The sequence below is a fragment of the Myxine glutinosa genome, chromosome 1 (assembly GCF_964187855.1).
Source record: "Myxine glutinosa chromosome 1, kmMyxGlut1.1, whole genome shotgun sequence".
Classification (NCBI taxonomy): domain Eukaryota; kingdom Metazoa; phylum Chordata; class Myxini; order Myxiniformes; family Myxinidae; genus Myxine; species Myxine glutinosa.
The window spans coordinates 436,188,925-436,205,192 of NC_136261.1; the positions used below are offsets into that span (position 1 = coordinate 436,188,925).

Here is a 16,268-nt window from a genome sequence, read left to right on the forward strand (position 1 = left end):
CATTTTCCCGTGATCAAGGTTTGAAGGTTGATTTTGAAAGATAAAAATATATATAAAAAAATAAGCTTGGGTATCTTTTTTTAAAATGCGGGCTAACTCGGCCAGAGGACAAAATCCAAGATGTCCGCCAAAACCGCGAAATCGGGCATATTTCCGCCTACGTGAATGCTACATATACATATTGGGTGTCCATATGTGGGTTTTTCTGGGCCCAGATCTTGCATCTTACATCAGTCAAGTGATATTGTGACTTAAAATGATATTAAATGATTAATGTTGACCAAAATCCAAGATGGCCACTGCAAAAAACCATGTATTGTATATCTATCTATAATTCCAGTAATCTCTGTGTGAATGTCTGTGTGTCTGTGTGTTTGTCTGTGACCGCTGTTTCTCGACAACTACCGGTCCGATATACTTGAAACTTGCCAGGTATATTGCTGGGGACCCGAGGATGTGCCTTTTCAAGGTTTCATATTAATCGGAGAAGTAGTTACCGAGCTATGGCGATTTCTTTACCAAACTCCGCAAGCCGTTCGCTTTGAACCAAACCATTTCATGTAAATAGAGGGGGGGGGGGGGGGGATTGTCACCGTACTCGCAAGCCGTTCGCTTTGGACCAAACCATTTCATGTAAATAGAGGGGGGGGGGGGATTGTCACCGTACTCGCAAGCCGTTCGCTTTGGACCAAACCATTTCATGTAAATAGAGGGGGGGGGGGGGGGTTGTCACCGTACTCGCAAGCCGTTCGCTTTGGCTTTGCGAATGGACCAAACCATTTCATGTAAATAGAGGGGGGGGGGATATAATTTTAGATATATATATAGTACGGGCACGCGGGCCGCACCAAGGAATGGGCACCCACGTACGGGCACGTCCTAGTGTTCATAATTGTGCATACCATAGATTCATCGCTGGCGTCTAAATACAGTTTTACATGACTAGTGTTTTCATTTATAACCTTACTGTTACTATGAATGACTTTTTGAGCAGGTAACGAGCCAAGATGGCTGCCTCTCGCCCGTTAGATAAGCAGTTATGGCTACTGTACATTGTATCTATTGCAACGTCTTTTATTTGACACAATGTTCAAGGTTTTCATTTGCAATCAGTAAGAAAGAATTTATCTTTCTCTATTTTGTTTTATTATATTTACAGTGACATGACATTACATTTACAAGCAGTGATACACATTGCACAAGTAGCATATACGGTAGGGTTGAAAATGACAATAGTTGTTATAACAGTTTGTTTGTGTTGGATAGATTTAAATTGTTATTCACTGTCCGAATCGTCCGTCTCGGACCCAGACTTGACTGGATCATCCATAGTTGGGCTGCTTTCCAAAGCCTGAGTTAGTTTTTCTGGGAGTGCTGGGTGAATGTACCTCAATGGAAGACACATGCCTTCCTCGAGATGCCAGCCATGAGATAAAGGAGACGGTGGCGCATCAGGTTTTTCGTAGTTGAGCAACACGTAGGTTTGATAGTTCACTCTCTTGACTTTCAAATCGTGGGATTCTTTGTCTGGTGGAAGCCGCAGTATTGATTTCCTTTTCATTTGTCGCCACTTCCTGGCCCGAGCATCACACAGAGTGGTACTTTGTTTGTCCTTGTATATGTACCGTATGGTGTACAGCGTCATATGATCAAGCACCTGCTGAGATTTTCCAGGAGGATTTGGAAAAGTCAAGAAGTAATACGGCTTGCTTTTGACAACATGCGGCTGAACTGTTGACTGGAAACCTGCAAATCCCCCAACTGTTTGACTGCATGGTGCAGGTGGTGTATGAGTCTCATCTAGACGTGCCATGGCATGAATGAGTCCTCGCTGCCTCTGGACTTTAGTATCTGAAGGAGTAATGTCAACACCTGTTCGCATACTTGGAGCTCCACGCTGGACAGTCTTGTAAGGATGGACTTTATGCTGATCGATGCAAAGATGCTTCATTTCTTTAGACTTGGGAATTGTTCATTCTGGGGCCGATTCCTCTGGAGCATGAACCAAATCAAGTGGCTGGACAAACATAACATTTGTACGGTGTGAAGTGTTCGCGCCAGTTAGCGTGTCCTCAGAAAAGTCATCATTGTCCATTACTGCTGTCCCTGGCATACCCAGTGCAAGCTCCTCTGGACATGCTTTGTTCTGCTCAATATCGTACTTGGCCCAAGCATCATAGAGATGTAGCACGTCTTTGTAGCTGATCCCAATTGAGAATTTTTTCAATAACTCGACAAGTTCCCGGCTTCTGGTTAGTCCGTGTATCATAACAGACAACCTTGTTCCAAATGAAGTTCGTTTGCCTGTCATATATGAAGAGAGCAAGGCAGTCAAAGCGATAACTGCAGAGTCGTCATCCTCCATATCAAGGTCACGCTGAGGTTTTGAAGACTTTAGACGGGAAATGAGCTGTTTCAGTAGGCTGCTTGTTTCGTCCTCATTGAGTAAATCGTCAATGTGAGGTGGCCAGATCATTGGCGATACTTTTGCTGCTTCAGCTCTAATTCGTTGCGCTACAATTGAGACGAGTTGGTCATCAGTTGCACCTAGGCAATTTACAGCAGCTTCTATGTATGTTCCACCAGCTGACGTGTCAAAAACCATTGAGCTCTTGTTTTTTGTAACTCTTTCGTGGAAACCAATTTGGTCGCTGAATTCCGTTTGGAGCATAGATTTTATTGTGCTAGACTTCACAGTGTTCACAGTCATGCCAAAGTTCACCAGCATTTGCGTGTAGTCTTGTAGAAGGCTTTGTCGTGTTCGGAGTTCATGTCTTTCAAAAATTACAGTGCGCACATGTTTGAAAAACATTTGACGTACTTCTGCCAGTCGTACATTGTGCATGTGCAAATGTTGATCATTATAATCATGGACTTTGATGTATTTCGTTCAACATGACCGATGGTAGCGGATCTCTGTGGCAAATGGATCTGACGTGGAATCAATCAGTGTCAAAATGTGATCCCGCATATTCTCGTCGTCCAGATGGACTGTGTGACCTTTGAAGACATGCCATGCATCCATTTGTTGCATGATGTGCCACTTGTCCCGTCCAGGGTGTTTCAGGTCTTCTCCCTTCATACACCAAATACACAAATGTTTGTCTTGTATAATACCGGTTTGTGATCGTGATTGTCTCTGAGCGCAAGATGATCCAGGTGCTTCGTCAGCTACATCATCGCTGCGAGAGATTTCTGTTTCAAAACATTTCTTTTGTCGCTTTAGTGCCTGCTCCAATTTATAGTTACTGGCCAGTTGAACTTTACACAGTTTGTGGAAATATATTCCAGCTGGTCCATTGTGCCATGGCACTGCATCAAAGACTTGACCGTATTTGTCCAATCCTCTCCATCGTTCTGCTTGTTGTTGGAGATGCTGCCAGGCTTCTGGGCTTAAGCTACTCTTTTCCTCATCACAATGCTTATGACAGAGGATACACTCACTGGAGCTTGATAGTCCTGGAGGCTGGTCCTCATCTTCACTCTTTCTCTTCTTTCCTTGAATGGGTGGTGTCGCCATGGTATACTCTGCAATGAAAAATAAAACCTATTACTTACTGTACATACCGTACATCAGACAGCATGATATGAATGATGTTAATACTTAACTGAACTTAAATATTGAACAGGACAGATCTTTATCTCTTAAAGAAAGGGACTTAACTAATATTTTAACTATTATTAGTTGAATATACTTAACTGTAATGCCTTGATCCATTGTCCACCCTGGTACTCCCTGGAAATTAATACTAACAACTACCTGTGAACAAATACCTGTGAAACTTAATCAAACCATCTTGTAGATAAGGCAGCAATCTTGGTTCGTTACCTGCTCAAAAAGTCATTCATAGTAACAATAAGGTTATAAATGAAAACACTAGTCATGTAAAACTGTATTTAGATGCCAGCGATGAATCTATGGTATGCACAATTATGAACATAAACAATACATGGTTTTTTGCAGCGGCCATCTTGGATTTTGGTCAACATTAATCATTTAATATCATTTTAAGTCACAATATCACTTGACTGATGTAAGATGCAAGATCTGGGCCCAGAAAAACCCACATATGGACACCCAATATGTATATGTAGCATTCACGTAGGCGGAAATATGCCCGATTTCGCGGTTTTGGCGGACATCTTGGATTTTGTCCTCTGGCCGAGTTAGCCCGCATTTTAAAAAAAGGTACCCAAGCTTATTTTTTTATATATATTTTTATCTTTCAAAATCAACCTTCAAACCTTGATCACGGGAAAATGGTCACGAACTCTATTGGCAGCTCCCCTACTACATCGTTCTTAAATGGATCGCTATCTTGAAAATCACAATGAACCCAAATTGTTATAAATGTTCATCTTTCATTAATCATCCACTTTTGAAACTCCCCCCTAGCCCCTACCTCCAAATCTCACCCCTTGCCCCTCCCCTCCTAAACTCCCCCCTTGCCCCTCCCCTCCTAAACTCTCCCCTCCATTCAAAACTCCCCCCAAACCCTCCCCTTCAAATCTCCCCCCCAACCATCCCTCTCCAACTCTCCCCCCTCCCACCTCCTCTTCAAAGCTGCCTCCTCCCCACTTCGTCTCCCTTCTATCTCATACCTCCATGTCCCCCAACCTTCTACTTACTGCTCCCCCCCACCCCCTCAAACAACCCTTCACTGTGCCTCCTCCCATCACCATCAAACCTTTCGTCCTCCTCATCCTTCCCTTTCTTGTAACTTCTGCAATCTCTGACACACTATCAACTGCTCTCCCTACCTCCGCCTCTCATCCTTCATCTGACCCTACCCCTCCCCTCCCTTGTCCGGCACCCGATGCTCCTCCTCTCTCCTCATTAACGGTATGGACCGCAAACATCTGGGGCCTTCGCTCAAACCTGATTGATCTCTCCATTCAGGTTGCTTCTGACAATCCAGACTTGATCTGCTTAACAGAAACTTTCCTCCTTCAAGATGTCTCTGATTCCTGAATATCTCTTCCTGGTTACTCCTTCCTCCGGTATGATAGACCTGAGCCTCGTCCTGGTGGTGGGGTGGCTATCTTTATCAAAAACTCTCTTCCTCACTCTCCTTGCACTGCCCTCTGTCCACCCCAACCCCAGGAGTACCTCTGGCTGCGGCTTCCTCTCCGCTCCCACCTTTTGTTCATATGTGTTCTGTACCGTCCTCCAAACAGTGATGACTCCATTTACATTTTGCTGTCGGACAACATGGACCAACTTCTATCAACTCATCCAAACTCTCTCTTCCTCATATGTGACGACTTCAACTGTCATCATGCCAGCTGGCTGGGTGTGGGTTCCTCTCGCACCAGCCATGGCACCTCAGCAAAGGACTTCTGCAACTCAGTGGGACTGACACAATCTGTCAATTTCCCGAACCGGATCTCAGTCAATGGAGTATCTTCTCTTCCAGACTTTGTTGTGACAAACTTCCCTGCAAATGTCTGCTGCTTTTCTTCTTCTCCAATCGGTTCTTCTGATCATGTGCTTGTTAAAGTGGACATCTCTGTGACCATTCTCAGAGAGCCTCCTCACCGCCGACGAGTCTGGCATTTCACTCAGGCTGAATGGCACGGTTTGAAAGCAGCCATCAATCACCTGGACTGGTCTCCCATCTCTACTGCCTCTGACATCAATTCTTCCTGGGAATTCTTCCAATGCAAACTGCTCTCTCTCTCATGCAGATTTATCCCATCTTGTCTTCAGTTGTCTCACCCTTCCTCCCATCCATGGTATGCTAAATCTTGCGGCGAGGCATTTGCCCTGAAACAACTTGCCTTTGCCTCTTGGAAGGCAAATCCAACTGAAGGCAATCTCAGTTCTTCCACCAAGCTTGGAACAAGTGTGTGTCTACCCTCAGGAGTGCCAGGAAGCACTATCTCCCCACACTCAAGTTTGAACTCTCAAACCTGTCTCCTTCCTCCAAATCCTGGTGGCGTCTGGTCAAATCCGTTTCTGGTGTTTGTTCCCTTCCATCCCCTCCCTTAACTTAAATGGCTACACAGTTGACACCGCACATGACAAAGCCGAATGCCTCAACTCTGTGTTTGCCTCAAAATCTTGTGTCCCAAAGCCATCTCTCTCTGTTCCCACCTTTCCCAGTCGAACCCAACTGCTCCTGGACACTGTGTCCTTCTCTCCAGACAAGGTGGAGAAGTTTTTGTCAAACCTCGACTGATTCTGCAACTGGACCAGATGGCATCAGACCACGGGTCCTAAAATCCTGCTCTGCCGCTCTATCTCACCCTCTCTCTGTTCTTTTCAACCTCTCTTTTTCTCAAGGTCATCTGCCAATATCTTGGAAATCAGCAAACATTAACCCTTGACACAAAAAGGTGCAAAAACAGATCCTTGCAACTACAGACCAATCAGCCTTCTCCCAATTATCAGCAAAGTCATGGAATCCATCATTGCTTCTGATATGAAATCTTTCCTCTTCTCCAATGGCTTGATCTCTGATCATCAATTTGGTTTCAGACCAGGTCACTCTACTCTGGACATGCTGCTTCTGCTGTCTCAACAATGGATGGAGGTCCTCAATTCCAAACAGGAAATCAGAGATATCTCCCTTGACATATCACATGCCTTCGATACGGTCTGGCACCCAGCTCTGCTCACCAAACTCTCCTCCTATGGCCATGGTTCTTAACCTGGGTTCGACCGAACCACAGGGGTTCAGTGAGCCAGTCTCAGGGTTTCGGCGGAGGTCCTCCGAAACGCATTGCAAGTTGTTTTTTCCCCTTTTTTTTTGTTTTGTATCAATTTTGAATCTATGTGTAATTATGCTTATTATTAATATTACTAGCGGAGTCACCCGTGGGAATCCCATGGGTATGGACGTGTGTGACATTTGGACATCTTGATTTACATGCTGCACATTAAATTTTACAAAATGGTTAAAATAGTGTAATGAACACAATTTATTTATTTCCCATAATATGTGACCCCTCACTCCTCTCCACCCCCATGCCTCTCCAATGCCAGTCCTCCTCACACTCATCTCCAATACCTCCTCATACTCCTCTCCAATACCTCCCCACACTCCTCTCCAATACCTCCTCACACTCGTCTCCAATACCTCCTCACACTCCTCTCCAATACCTGCTCACACTCCTCTCCAATACCTGCTCACACTCCTCTCCAATACCTCCTCACACCCCTCTCCAATACCTCCTCACACTCCTCTCCAACCCCTCACACTCCTCTCCAACCCCTCACACTCCTCTCCAACCCCTCACACTCCTCTCCAACCCCTCACACTCCTCTCCAACCCCTCACACTCCTCTCCAACCCCTCACACTTCTCTACAACCCCACACTCCTCTCCAACCCCTCACCCTCCTCTCCAACCCCTCACACACCTCTACAACCCCTCACACTCCTCTACAACCCCTCACACTCCTCTCCAACCATTCACACTCCTCTCCAATCCCTCACACTCCTCTCCAATCCCTCATACACCTCTCCAGTCCTTCACACTCCTCTCCAATCCCTCACACTCCTCTCAAATCCCTCACACTCCTCTTCAATTCCTCATACTCCCCTCCAATCGCCCCTCACTTGCCTCTCCAATCGCGCCTCACTCGCCTCTCCAATCGCCTCTCCCGCCTCTCCAATCGCTCCTCACTCCTCTCCAATCGCTCCTCACTCGCCTCTCCAATTACTCCTCACTCTCCAACCCCTCGCCCTCTCCAACACCTCCTCACACTCCTCTCCAACCCCTCACACTCCTCTCCAACCCCTCACACTCCTCTCAAACCCCTCACACTCCTCTCCAACCCCTCACACTCCTCTCCAACCCCTCACACTCCTCTCCAACCCCTCACACTCCTCTCCAACCCCTCACACTCCTCTCCAACCCCTCACACTCCTCTCCAACCCCTCACACTCCTCTCCAACCCCTCACACTCCTCTCCAACCCCTCACACTCCTCTCCAACCCCTCACACTCCTCTCCAACCCCTCACATTCCTCTCCAACCCCTCACATTCCTCTCCAACCCCTCACACACCTCTACAACCCCTCACACTCCTCTACAACCCCTCACACTCCTCTGCAACCCCTCACACTCCTCTACAACCCCTCACACTCCTCTACAACCCCTCACACTCCACTCCAACCATTCACACTCCTCTCCAACCATTCACACTCCTCTCCAATCCTTCATACTCCTCTCCAATCCCTCACACTCCTCTCCAATCCCTCATACACCTCTCCAGTCCTTCACACTCCTCTCCAATCACTCACACTCCTCTCAAATCCCTCACACTCCTCTCAAATCCCTCACACTCGTCTTCAATTCCTCATACTCCCCTCCAATCGCTCCTCACCTGCCTCTCCAATCACGCCTCACTCACCTCTCCAATCGCTCCTCACCAACACCTCCTCACACTCCTCTCCAACACCTCCTCGCACTCCTCTCCAACACCTCCTCGCACTCCTCTCCAACACCTCCTCGCACTCCTCTCCAATACCTCCTCGCACTCCTCTCCAATACCTCCTCGCACTCCTCTCCAATACCTCCTCGCACTCCTCTCCAATACCTCCTCGCACTCCTCTCCAATACCTCCTCGCACTCCTCTCCAATACCTCCTCGCACTCCTCTCCAATACATCCTCGCACTCCTCTACAATACCTCCTCGCACTCCTCTACAATACCTCCTCGCACTCCTCTACAATACCTCCTCGCACTCCCCTCCAATACCTCCTCGCACTCCTCTCCAATCCCTCACACTCCTCTCCAACCCCTCACACCTCTTCAAGCCCTCACACTCCTCTCCAAGCCCTCACACTCCTCTCCAACACCTCGCACTCCTCTCCAATACCTCCTCGCACTCCTCTCCAATACCTCCTCGCACTCCTCTCCAATACCTCCTCGCACTCCTCTCCAATACCTCCTCGCACTCCTCTCCAATACCTCCTCGCACTCCTCTCCAATACCTCCTCGCACTCCTCTCCAATACCTCCTCGCACTCCTCTCCAATACCTCCTCGCACTCCTCTCCAATACCTCCTCGCACTCCTCTCCAATACCTCCTCGCACTCCTCTCCAATACCTCCTCGCACTCCTCTCCAATACCTCCTCGCACTCCTCTCCAATACCTCCTCGCACTCCTCTCCAATACCTCCTCGCACTCCTCTCCAATACCTCCTCGCACTCCTCTCCAATACCTCCTCGCACTCCTCTCCAATACCTCCTCGCACTCCTCTCCAATACCTCCTCGCACTCCTCTCCAATACCTCCTCGCACTCCTCTCCAACACCTCCTCGCACTCCTCTCCAACACCTCCTCGCACTCCTCTCCAACACCTCCTCGCACTCCTCTCCAACACCTCCTCGCACTCCTCTCCAACACCTTCCTCGCACTCCTCTCCAATACCTCCTCGCACTCCTCCCCAATACCTCCTCGCACTCCTCCCCAATACCTCCTCGCACTCCTCTCCAATACCTCCTCGCACTCCTCTCCAATACCTCCTCGCACTCCTCTCCAATACCTCCTCGCACTCCTCTCCAATACCTCCTCGCACTCCTCTCCAATACCTGCTCACACTCCTCTACAAACCCTCACACTCCTCTACAACCCCTCACACTCCTCTCCAAGCCCTCACACTCCTCTCCAAGCCCTCACACTCCTCTCCAAGCCCTCACACTCCTCTCCAAGCCCTCACACTCCTCACCAACACCTCCTCACACTCCTCTCCAACACCTCCTCGCACTCCTCTCCAACACCTCCTCGCACTCCTCTCCAACACCTCCTCGCACTCCTCTCCAACACCTCCTCGCACTCCTCTCCAATACCTCCTCGCACTCCTCTCCAATACCTCCTCGCACTCCTCTCCAATACCTCCTCGCACTCCTCTCCAATACCTCCTCGCACTCCTCTCCAATACCTCCTCGCACTCCTCTCCAATTCCTCCTCGCACTCCTCTCCAATACATCCTCGCACTCCTCTACAATACCTCCTCGCACTCCTCTACAATACCTCCTCGCACTCCTCTACAATACCTCCTCGCACTCCCCTCCAATACCTCCTCGAACTCCTCTCCAATCCCTCACACTCCTCTCCAACCCCTCACACCTCTCCAAGCCCTCACACTCCTCTCCAAGCCCTCACACTCCTCTCCAACACCTCGCACTCCTCTCCAATACCTCCTCGCACTCCTCTCCAATACCTCCTCGCACTCCTCTCCAATACCTCCTCGCACTCCTCTCCAATACCTCCTCGCACTCCTCTCCAATACCTCCTCGCACTCCTCTCCAATACCTCCTCGCACTCCTCTCCAATACCTCCTCGCACTCCTCTCCAATACCTCCTCGCACTCCTCTCCAATACCTCCTCGCACTCCTCTCCAATACCTCCTCGCACTCCTCTCCAATACCTCCTCGCACTCCTCTCCAATACCTCCTCGCACTCCTCTCCAATACCTCCTCGCACTCCTCTCCAATACCTCCTCGCACTCCTCTCCAATACCTCCTCGCACTCCTCTCCAATACCTCCTCGCACTCCTCTCCAATACCTCCTCGCACTCCTCTCCAATACCTCCTCGCACTCCTCTCCAATACCTCCTCGCACTCCTCTCCAATACCTCCTCGCACTCCTCTCCAACACCTCCTCGCACTCCTCTCCAACACCTCCTCGCACTCCTCTCCAACACCTCCTCGCACTCCTCTCCAACACCTCCTCGCACTCCTCTCCAACACCTTCCTCGCACTCCTCTCCAATACCTCCTCGCACTCCTCTCCAATACCTCCTCGCACTCCTCCCCAATACCTCCTCGCACTCCTCTCCAATACCTCCTCGCACTCCTCTCCAATACCTCCTCGCACTCCTCTCCAATACCTCCTCGCACTCCTCTCCAATACCTCCTCGCACTCCTCTCCAATACCTGCTCACACTCCTCTACAAACCCTCACACTCCTCTACAACCCCTCACACTCCTCTCCAAGCCCTCACACTCCTCTCCAAGCCCTCACACTCCTCTCCAAGCCCTCACACTCCTCTCCAAGCCCTCACACTCCTCTCCAAGCCCTCACACTCCTCTCCAACACCTCACACTCCTCTCCAACACCTCACAATCCTCTCCAATACCCCACACTCCTCTCCAATACCTCCTCACACTCCTCTCTGCTCCAATCGGCCCTCACTCTCCGCTCCAATCGCCCCTCACTCTCTGCTCCAATCGGCTCTCACTCTCCAACTCCTTGCTCCTCACTCTCCAACCCCTAGCTCCTCGCTCTCCAACCCCTATCTCCTCGCTCTCCAACCCCTCACTCCTCACTCTCCAACCCCTCGCTCCTCACTCTCCAACCCCTAGCACCTCGCTCTCCAACCCCTAGCTCCTCTCCAACCCTCCTCATCGTTGTTGCAGCAGCATTCTGTGCAGTTCTCCCATCTCTTGCGGTCTCTGTGCGGTTCTTGCTACATCCTGCTCAAGTCTGCATTGACGTTCGTCGACGGACTCGTTCGCCCGTCTTTCGTTTTCTTGCTACATCCTGTTCAAGTCTGTGTTCTTCATTGACCGTCACATTCATTTTGGAAATGGAAGTTTCCACGCAACGCATGAATTGTCACGATCCTCAAGAGGAAGTGTCTCGTGATCATCAAATGACAAATGCCAAGTAAGTTACATTGTGAAAATTAAAGATTTCACATAAACCTATTTAAAGTGTATGCGCACATAACTAATAAAAAAAAGAAGAAATATCTCTCGGTAATTTCCTGAAACATATTTTACTTCCGGCTAATAATGTTGAATGAAATAAAAACGAAGAAATATATGTCGTTTTGTGACGACTGTCATCAAAAGTAAAAGTAATATATCTTAACGGAAAAGAAAAAGCAAATTTTAAATATATCTCGACTGTTATTTTAGGCGGTGTATTTTCGTTTATCATCATGGCACGATTTTAAAAAATATATCTCTGCATTTTCCTCTCCAATACCTCCTCACACTTTACACACACACACCGGCCCATGTTCACACACACACACACACACACACACACACACACACACACACACACGTACGTCCCATTGTCCCACATGTATATATCCCACATCCCACATGTATATACATGTTTAAAGTGTACGTGCCCTTCCCACCTCCCCCGCCCGGCAACGCTGGGTACTTCTGCTGGTAACTAATAAAATAAAAACGAAGAAATATCTCTCGGTAATTTCATGAAACTCGGTGGAATTGGATGAAATTCGCTCGGTGAATTCACTCGGTTTATTCGGTTCGGCTCGGTTCACTCGGTTTAAAGAAAAAGCGATAATGTCGACATGTTGCCGTCTGTGTCATGTTGGGCGGTATATGATACATATTGGGTGGTTGTTGGCGGTTGGGCGGTGATATGGTGTATTTTAAAAAATATATCTCTGCATTTTCCCGCGTTGCTGACACCGAGTCTAAAACCATTAATAAAAATGAAATCAGATGGTGAGTTAGATTGGAGATAAAGGCGTGAGAGAGATTCAAGAAGGCCTTGAAGTTACAGGCGTTTGAGATTTCATTTCGTTCTATAAACGGAAACTTTCATCGGATTTTCTTCCCGTTTTTTTTTCAACCGAGTCTAAAACCATGTTAGCGACTGCGAAAAATGAAATGATATATCGAATTAGAATTGAAATAAACCTGTGTGAGAGATAAAGACAGCACGGGCTTAACTAAACAGGCCTCAAAGCTATTCGAGAAGGAGGAGTGGGTGGAGCTACTCTGCAAACCGAGTAAGCCACACCCCCGGACAGACGTCCAAAAGACAGACAGACAGACAGACAGAATCACCTACGCCTATTATAATATAGATTCAATTTAATTTGAAGGTTTAAAGGTGTAAATGCAAAATTATTCCAGTATTTACCACCATTTTATCCAGCGGCTATTGCACCGCCTTATCATTCTAACATGTTACAAGAAGGGGAATTATTCGGAAAAATGCCAGGGGTATAGAAAAGGCCCCTTTATATGGTATGTCCCATGTGGTAAACTATAGAAAAGAAGGGACATTCCAAAAAATTTGATATACATACTGGACAACCTTTGTGTTCTTAGGAGGAACCAAGTATTGCTCCAGAAAAGTTCATATGAAGGGGTACCCTACATCTTTTTTTTTTCTTCTTTTTTTTTTATACAGAGTCGAGGCTCGTGAAAGAGCTAACATTTATCAAAGAAACAAATCAAACAAACAAGCAAACAAAGTATATAAAAAGGGGAGTGGTCAACAAGATAGGGAGAGAAGGGGAGGAAGCACACAAACACAACATTTGAGAGCAGGGACATCGGGAGATGTGTGGGAGGGAGAGGGCCTGGGGGGAGGCAGGATAGGTATAAAACGCAAGGACACCAAGGACTTCCAGGAAAGAAGACAAGGTCACCTCAAAAAAGTGGATTTGGGGTGAAATTAGCGGGGGAAGAAAAGATCAAGGTTTTGGATTGGGGAAGATAAGAGATGGTGATGAACAGCCATTTTAAAGACCTGGAGGGAGGAGTGGGATTGAAGAGAGTGAGGGAGTTTGTTCCAGAGGCGGGAGAAAAGAGGAATGAAGGAGTGAAGGTGAGCAGAGAGTCTTGATTTTGGCAGTTTAACCATAAGAGGGTTGCAGGCAGATCTTGTGCGAGCTGTAGGAATATTTGGGGGACAGAGCCCAGAGAGAGCTGGGGGAGCAAGGCCGGAGAGGAGTCGGTAGAAGACGGAAAGACCATAAACCTGCCTGTGGTGAGTAAGTGAAAGGCCCTCGGAGATAGCGTCATCGTGGGAGATTCCAATGATTCTGAACGCTTTGGTTTCAACAGCGTGAAGACAAGCTAGGTGTGAGGCAGGAGCACCAGCCCAGAGGGGAGAGCAGTATTCCATTGAGCTGCGGATGAAAGCCTTGTATGTGGTGAGGAGCTCAGGTGTGCCAAGGAAGGACTTCGCACGATGGAGGATGCCCAGTCGGCGACTGGCTTTGGAGGCCAGCTTGGAAATGTGGTTTTCCCAGGAAAGATCATGGCAGATAGTGAGACCCAAAAGCTTGAGTGACAGAACTTCTTGGAGAGGATTATTCAGAAAGTAGATGGGAGGGTTGTCCAGTCGGTCTTTTCGGAGAGACATCGTAAGAGTGTGAGATTTGTCAGGATTGAAAGACATGTTCCACTTGTTTGCCCAGTCTGTGATTTTGTCCAGGTCTGCAGAGAGTGAGGAGGCTGCAGACTGCCGATCTGAGGGATGAGGAATGGAGCGGCAGAGAGTGGAGTCATCAGCAAAGAGATAGAGAGGATTTTCAAGAGACTTAGAGAGATCATTGATGAAGACCAGAAAAAGCACAGGGCCCAGAACACTGCCTTGGGGAACTCCAGCCTGCACAGGAAGAGGAGATGAGAGAAACCCATTCAGGGCCACATGTTGACTACGACTAGAGAGGAAGTCCGCCAGCCATGCGTGGAGATTTCCATGGATACCAAAGGAGGAGAGTTTGGTGAGCAGAGCGGGGTGCCAGAGTGTATCGAAGGCATGTGATATGTCGAGGGAGACAGCTCTAATTTCCTGTTTGGCATTGAGGACCTCCATCCATTGTTGAGACAGCAGAATCAGCATGTCCAGAGTAGAGTGACGTGGTCTGAAACCAAATTGATGATCAGAGATCAAGCCATTGGAGAAGAGGAAAGATTTCATATCCAAAGCAATGATGGATTCCATGACTTTGCTGATAATTGGGAGAAGGCTGATTGGTCTGTTGTTGCTAGGATCTGTTTTTGCACCTTTTTTGTGCAAAGCGGTGATGTTGGCTGATTTTCAAGCAGATGGCAGTTGACCTTGAGCAAAAGAGAGGGTGAAGAGAACAGAGAGAGGGAGTGAAAGAGCGGAAGAACATGATTTTAGGACCCGTGGGCTGATGCCGTCAGGTCCAGTTGCAGAATCAGAGTCGAGGGTTGAAAGAAACTTTTCCACCTTGTCAGGAGGAAAGCACACTGAGTCCAGGAGCAGCTGGGTATGACTGGGTACGGTGGGTACAGAGAGGGATGGGTTTGGGACACAAGATTTGGAGGCAAACACAGAGTTGAGGCACTCAGCTTTTTCACGTGCGGAGTCAGCTGTGTAGCCATTTGAGGTAAGGGAGGGGGTGGAAGGGGAACAAACACCAGAAACAGATTTGACCTGACGCCACCAGGATTTGGAAGAGGGAGACAGATAAGAGAGTTCGGTCTTGAGAATGGAGAGATATTGTTTCCTGGCTCTCCTGAGGGTGGACACACACTTGTTTCGGGCTTTGTGAAAGGAAATGAGATTTCCTTCCATTGGATTTGCTTTCCAGGAGACGAAGGCAAGTTGTTTCTGGGCAACAGCCTCACCACAAGATTCCGTGTACCATGGACTGGAGGAAGGGTATGACAACTGAAGATGAGATGGGATAAATCTGTGCATGAGAGAGAGCAATTTACTTTGGAAGAATTCCCTGGATGAGTTGATGTCAGAGGTGGTAGAGATGGGAGACCAGTCCAGATGATTGATGGCTGCTTGAAGACCGTGCCAGTTGGCCTGAGTGAAATGCCAGACTCGTCGACCCTGAGCAGGCTCCCCGAGAATGGTCAGAGAGATGTCCACTTTAACAAGCACATGATCAGATGAGCTGATTGGAGCAGAAGAAGAGCAGCAGACATTTTCAGGGAAGTTAGTCATAACCAAGTCCAGAAGAGAAGATGCTCCGTTGACTGAGATCCGGGTCGGGAAATTGACAGATTGTGTCGGTCCCAGTGAGTCGCAGAAGTCCTTTGCTGAGGAGCCATGGCTGGTGAGAGAGGTACCCACACCCAGCCAACTGGCATGGTGACAATTGAAATCACCACATATGAGGAAGAGAGAGTTGGGATGAGTCGACAGAAGTTGGTCCATATAATCAGACAGCGAGATGTAGATGGAGTCATCACTGTTTGGTGGACGGTACAACACACATGTGAACAAGAGGTGGGAGCGAAGGGGAAGCCGTAGCCAGAGGTATTCCTGGGGGTGAGGTGGAGAGAGTGCAGTGCAGGGTGAGTGAGGAAGAGAGTTTTTGATAAAGATGGCAACCCCACCTCCAGGACGAGGCTCATGTCTATCATACCGGAGGAGGGAGTAACCCGGGAGAGATACTAAAGAATCAGAGACATCATGAAGGAGGTAAGTTTCTGTTGAGCAGATCACGTCTGGTTTGTCAGAAGCAACCTGTATGGAGAGATCAGTTGAGTTTGAACGAAGGCCCCGAATGTTTGAGGTCCATGCCGTTAATGAAGAGGAAGGGGGAGCA

The 16,268-nt window shown here is 48.3% G+C and overlaps 1 protein-coding gene across 2 annotated transcripts in view; it reads right to left on the reverse strand.

Annotated features, from left to right (window-relative positions):
• Positions 1-16,268, reverse strand: part of LOC137418116 (uncharacterized) — a 60,949-nt gene that overhangs the window by 41,592 nt on the left and 3,089 nt on the right. Inside the window, exon 2 of one of the 2 annotated variants that reach the window (XM_078770716.1) lies at positions 3,445-3,528. The exons of the other annotated variant lie outside the window; for it this stretch is intronic. Coding sequence (XP_078626842.1) covers positions 3,445-3,477 — 33 coding nt within the window. The 5' untranslated portion in view covers positions 3,478-3,528. The remainder of the gene's footprint in view (positions 1-3,444; positions 3,529-16,268) is intronic. 2 annotated transcript variants of the gene reach the window in all.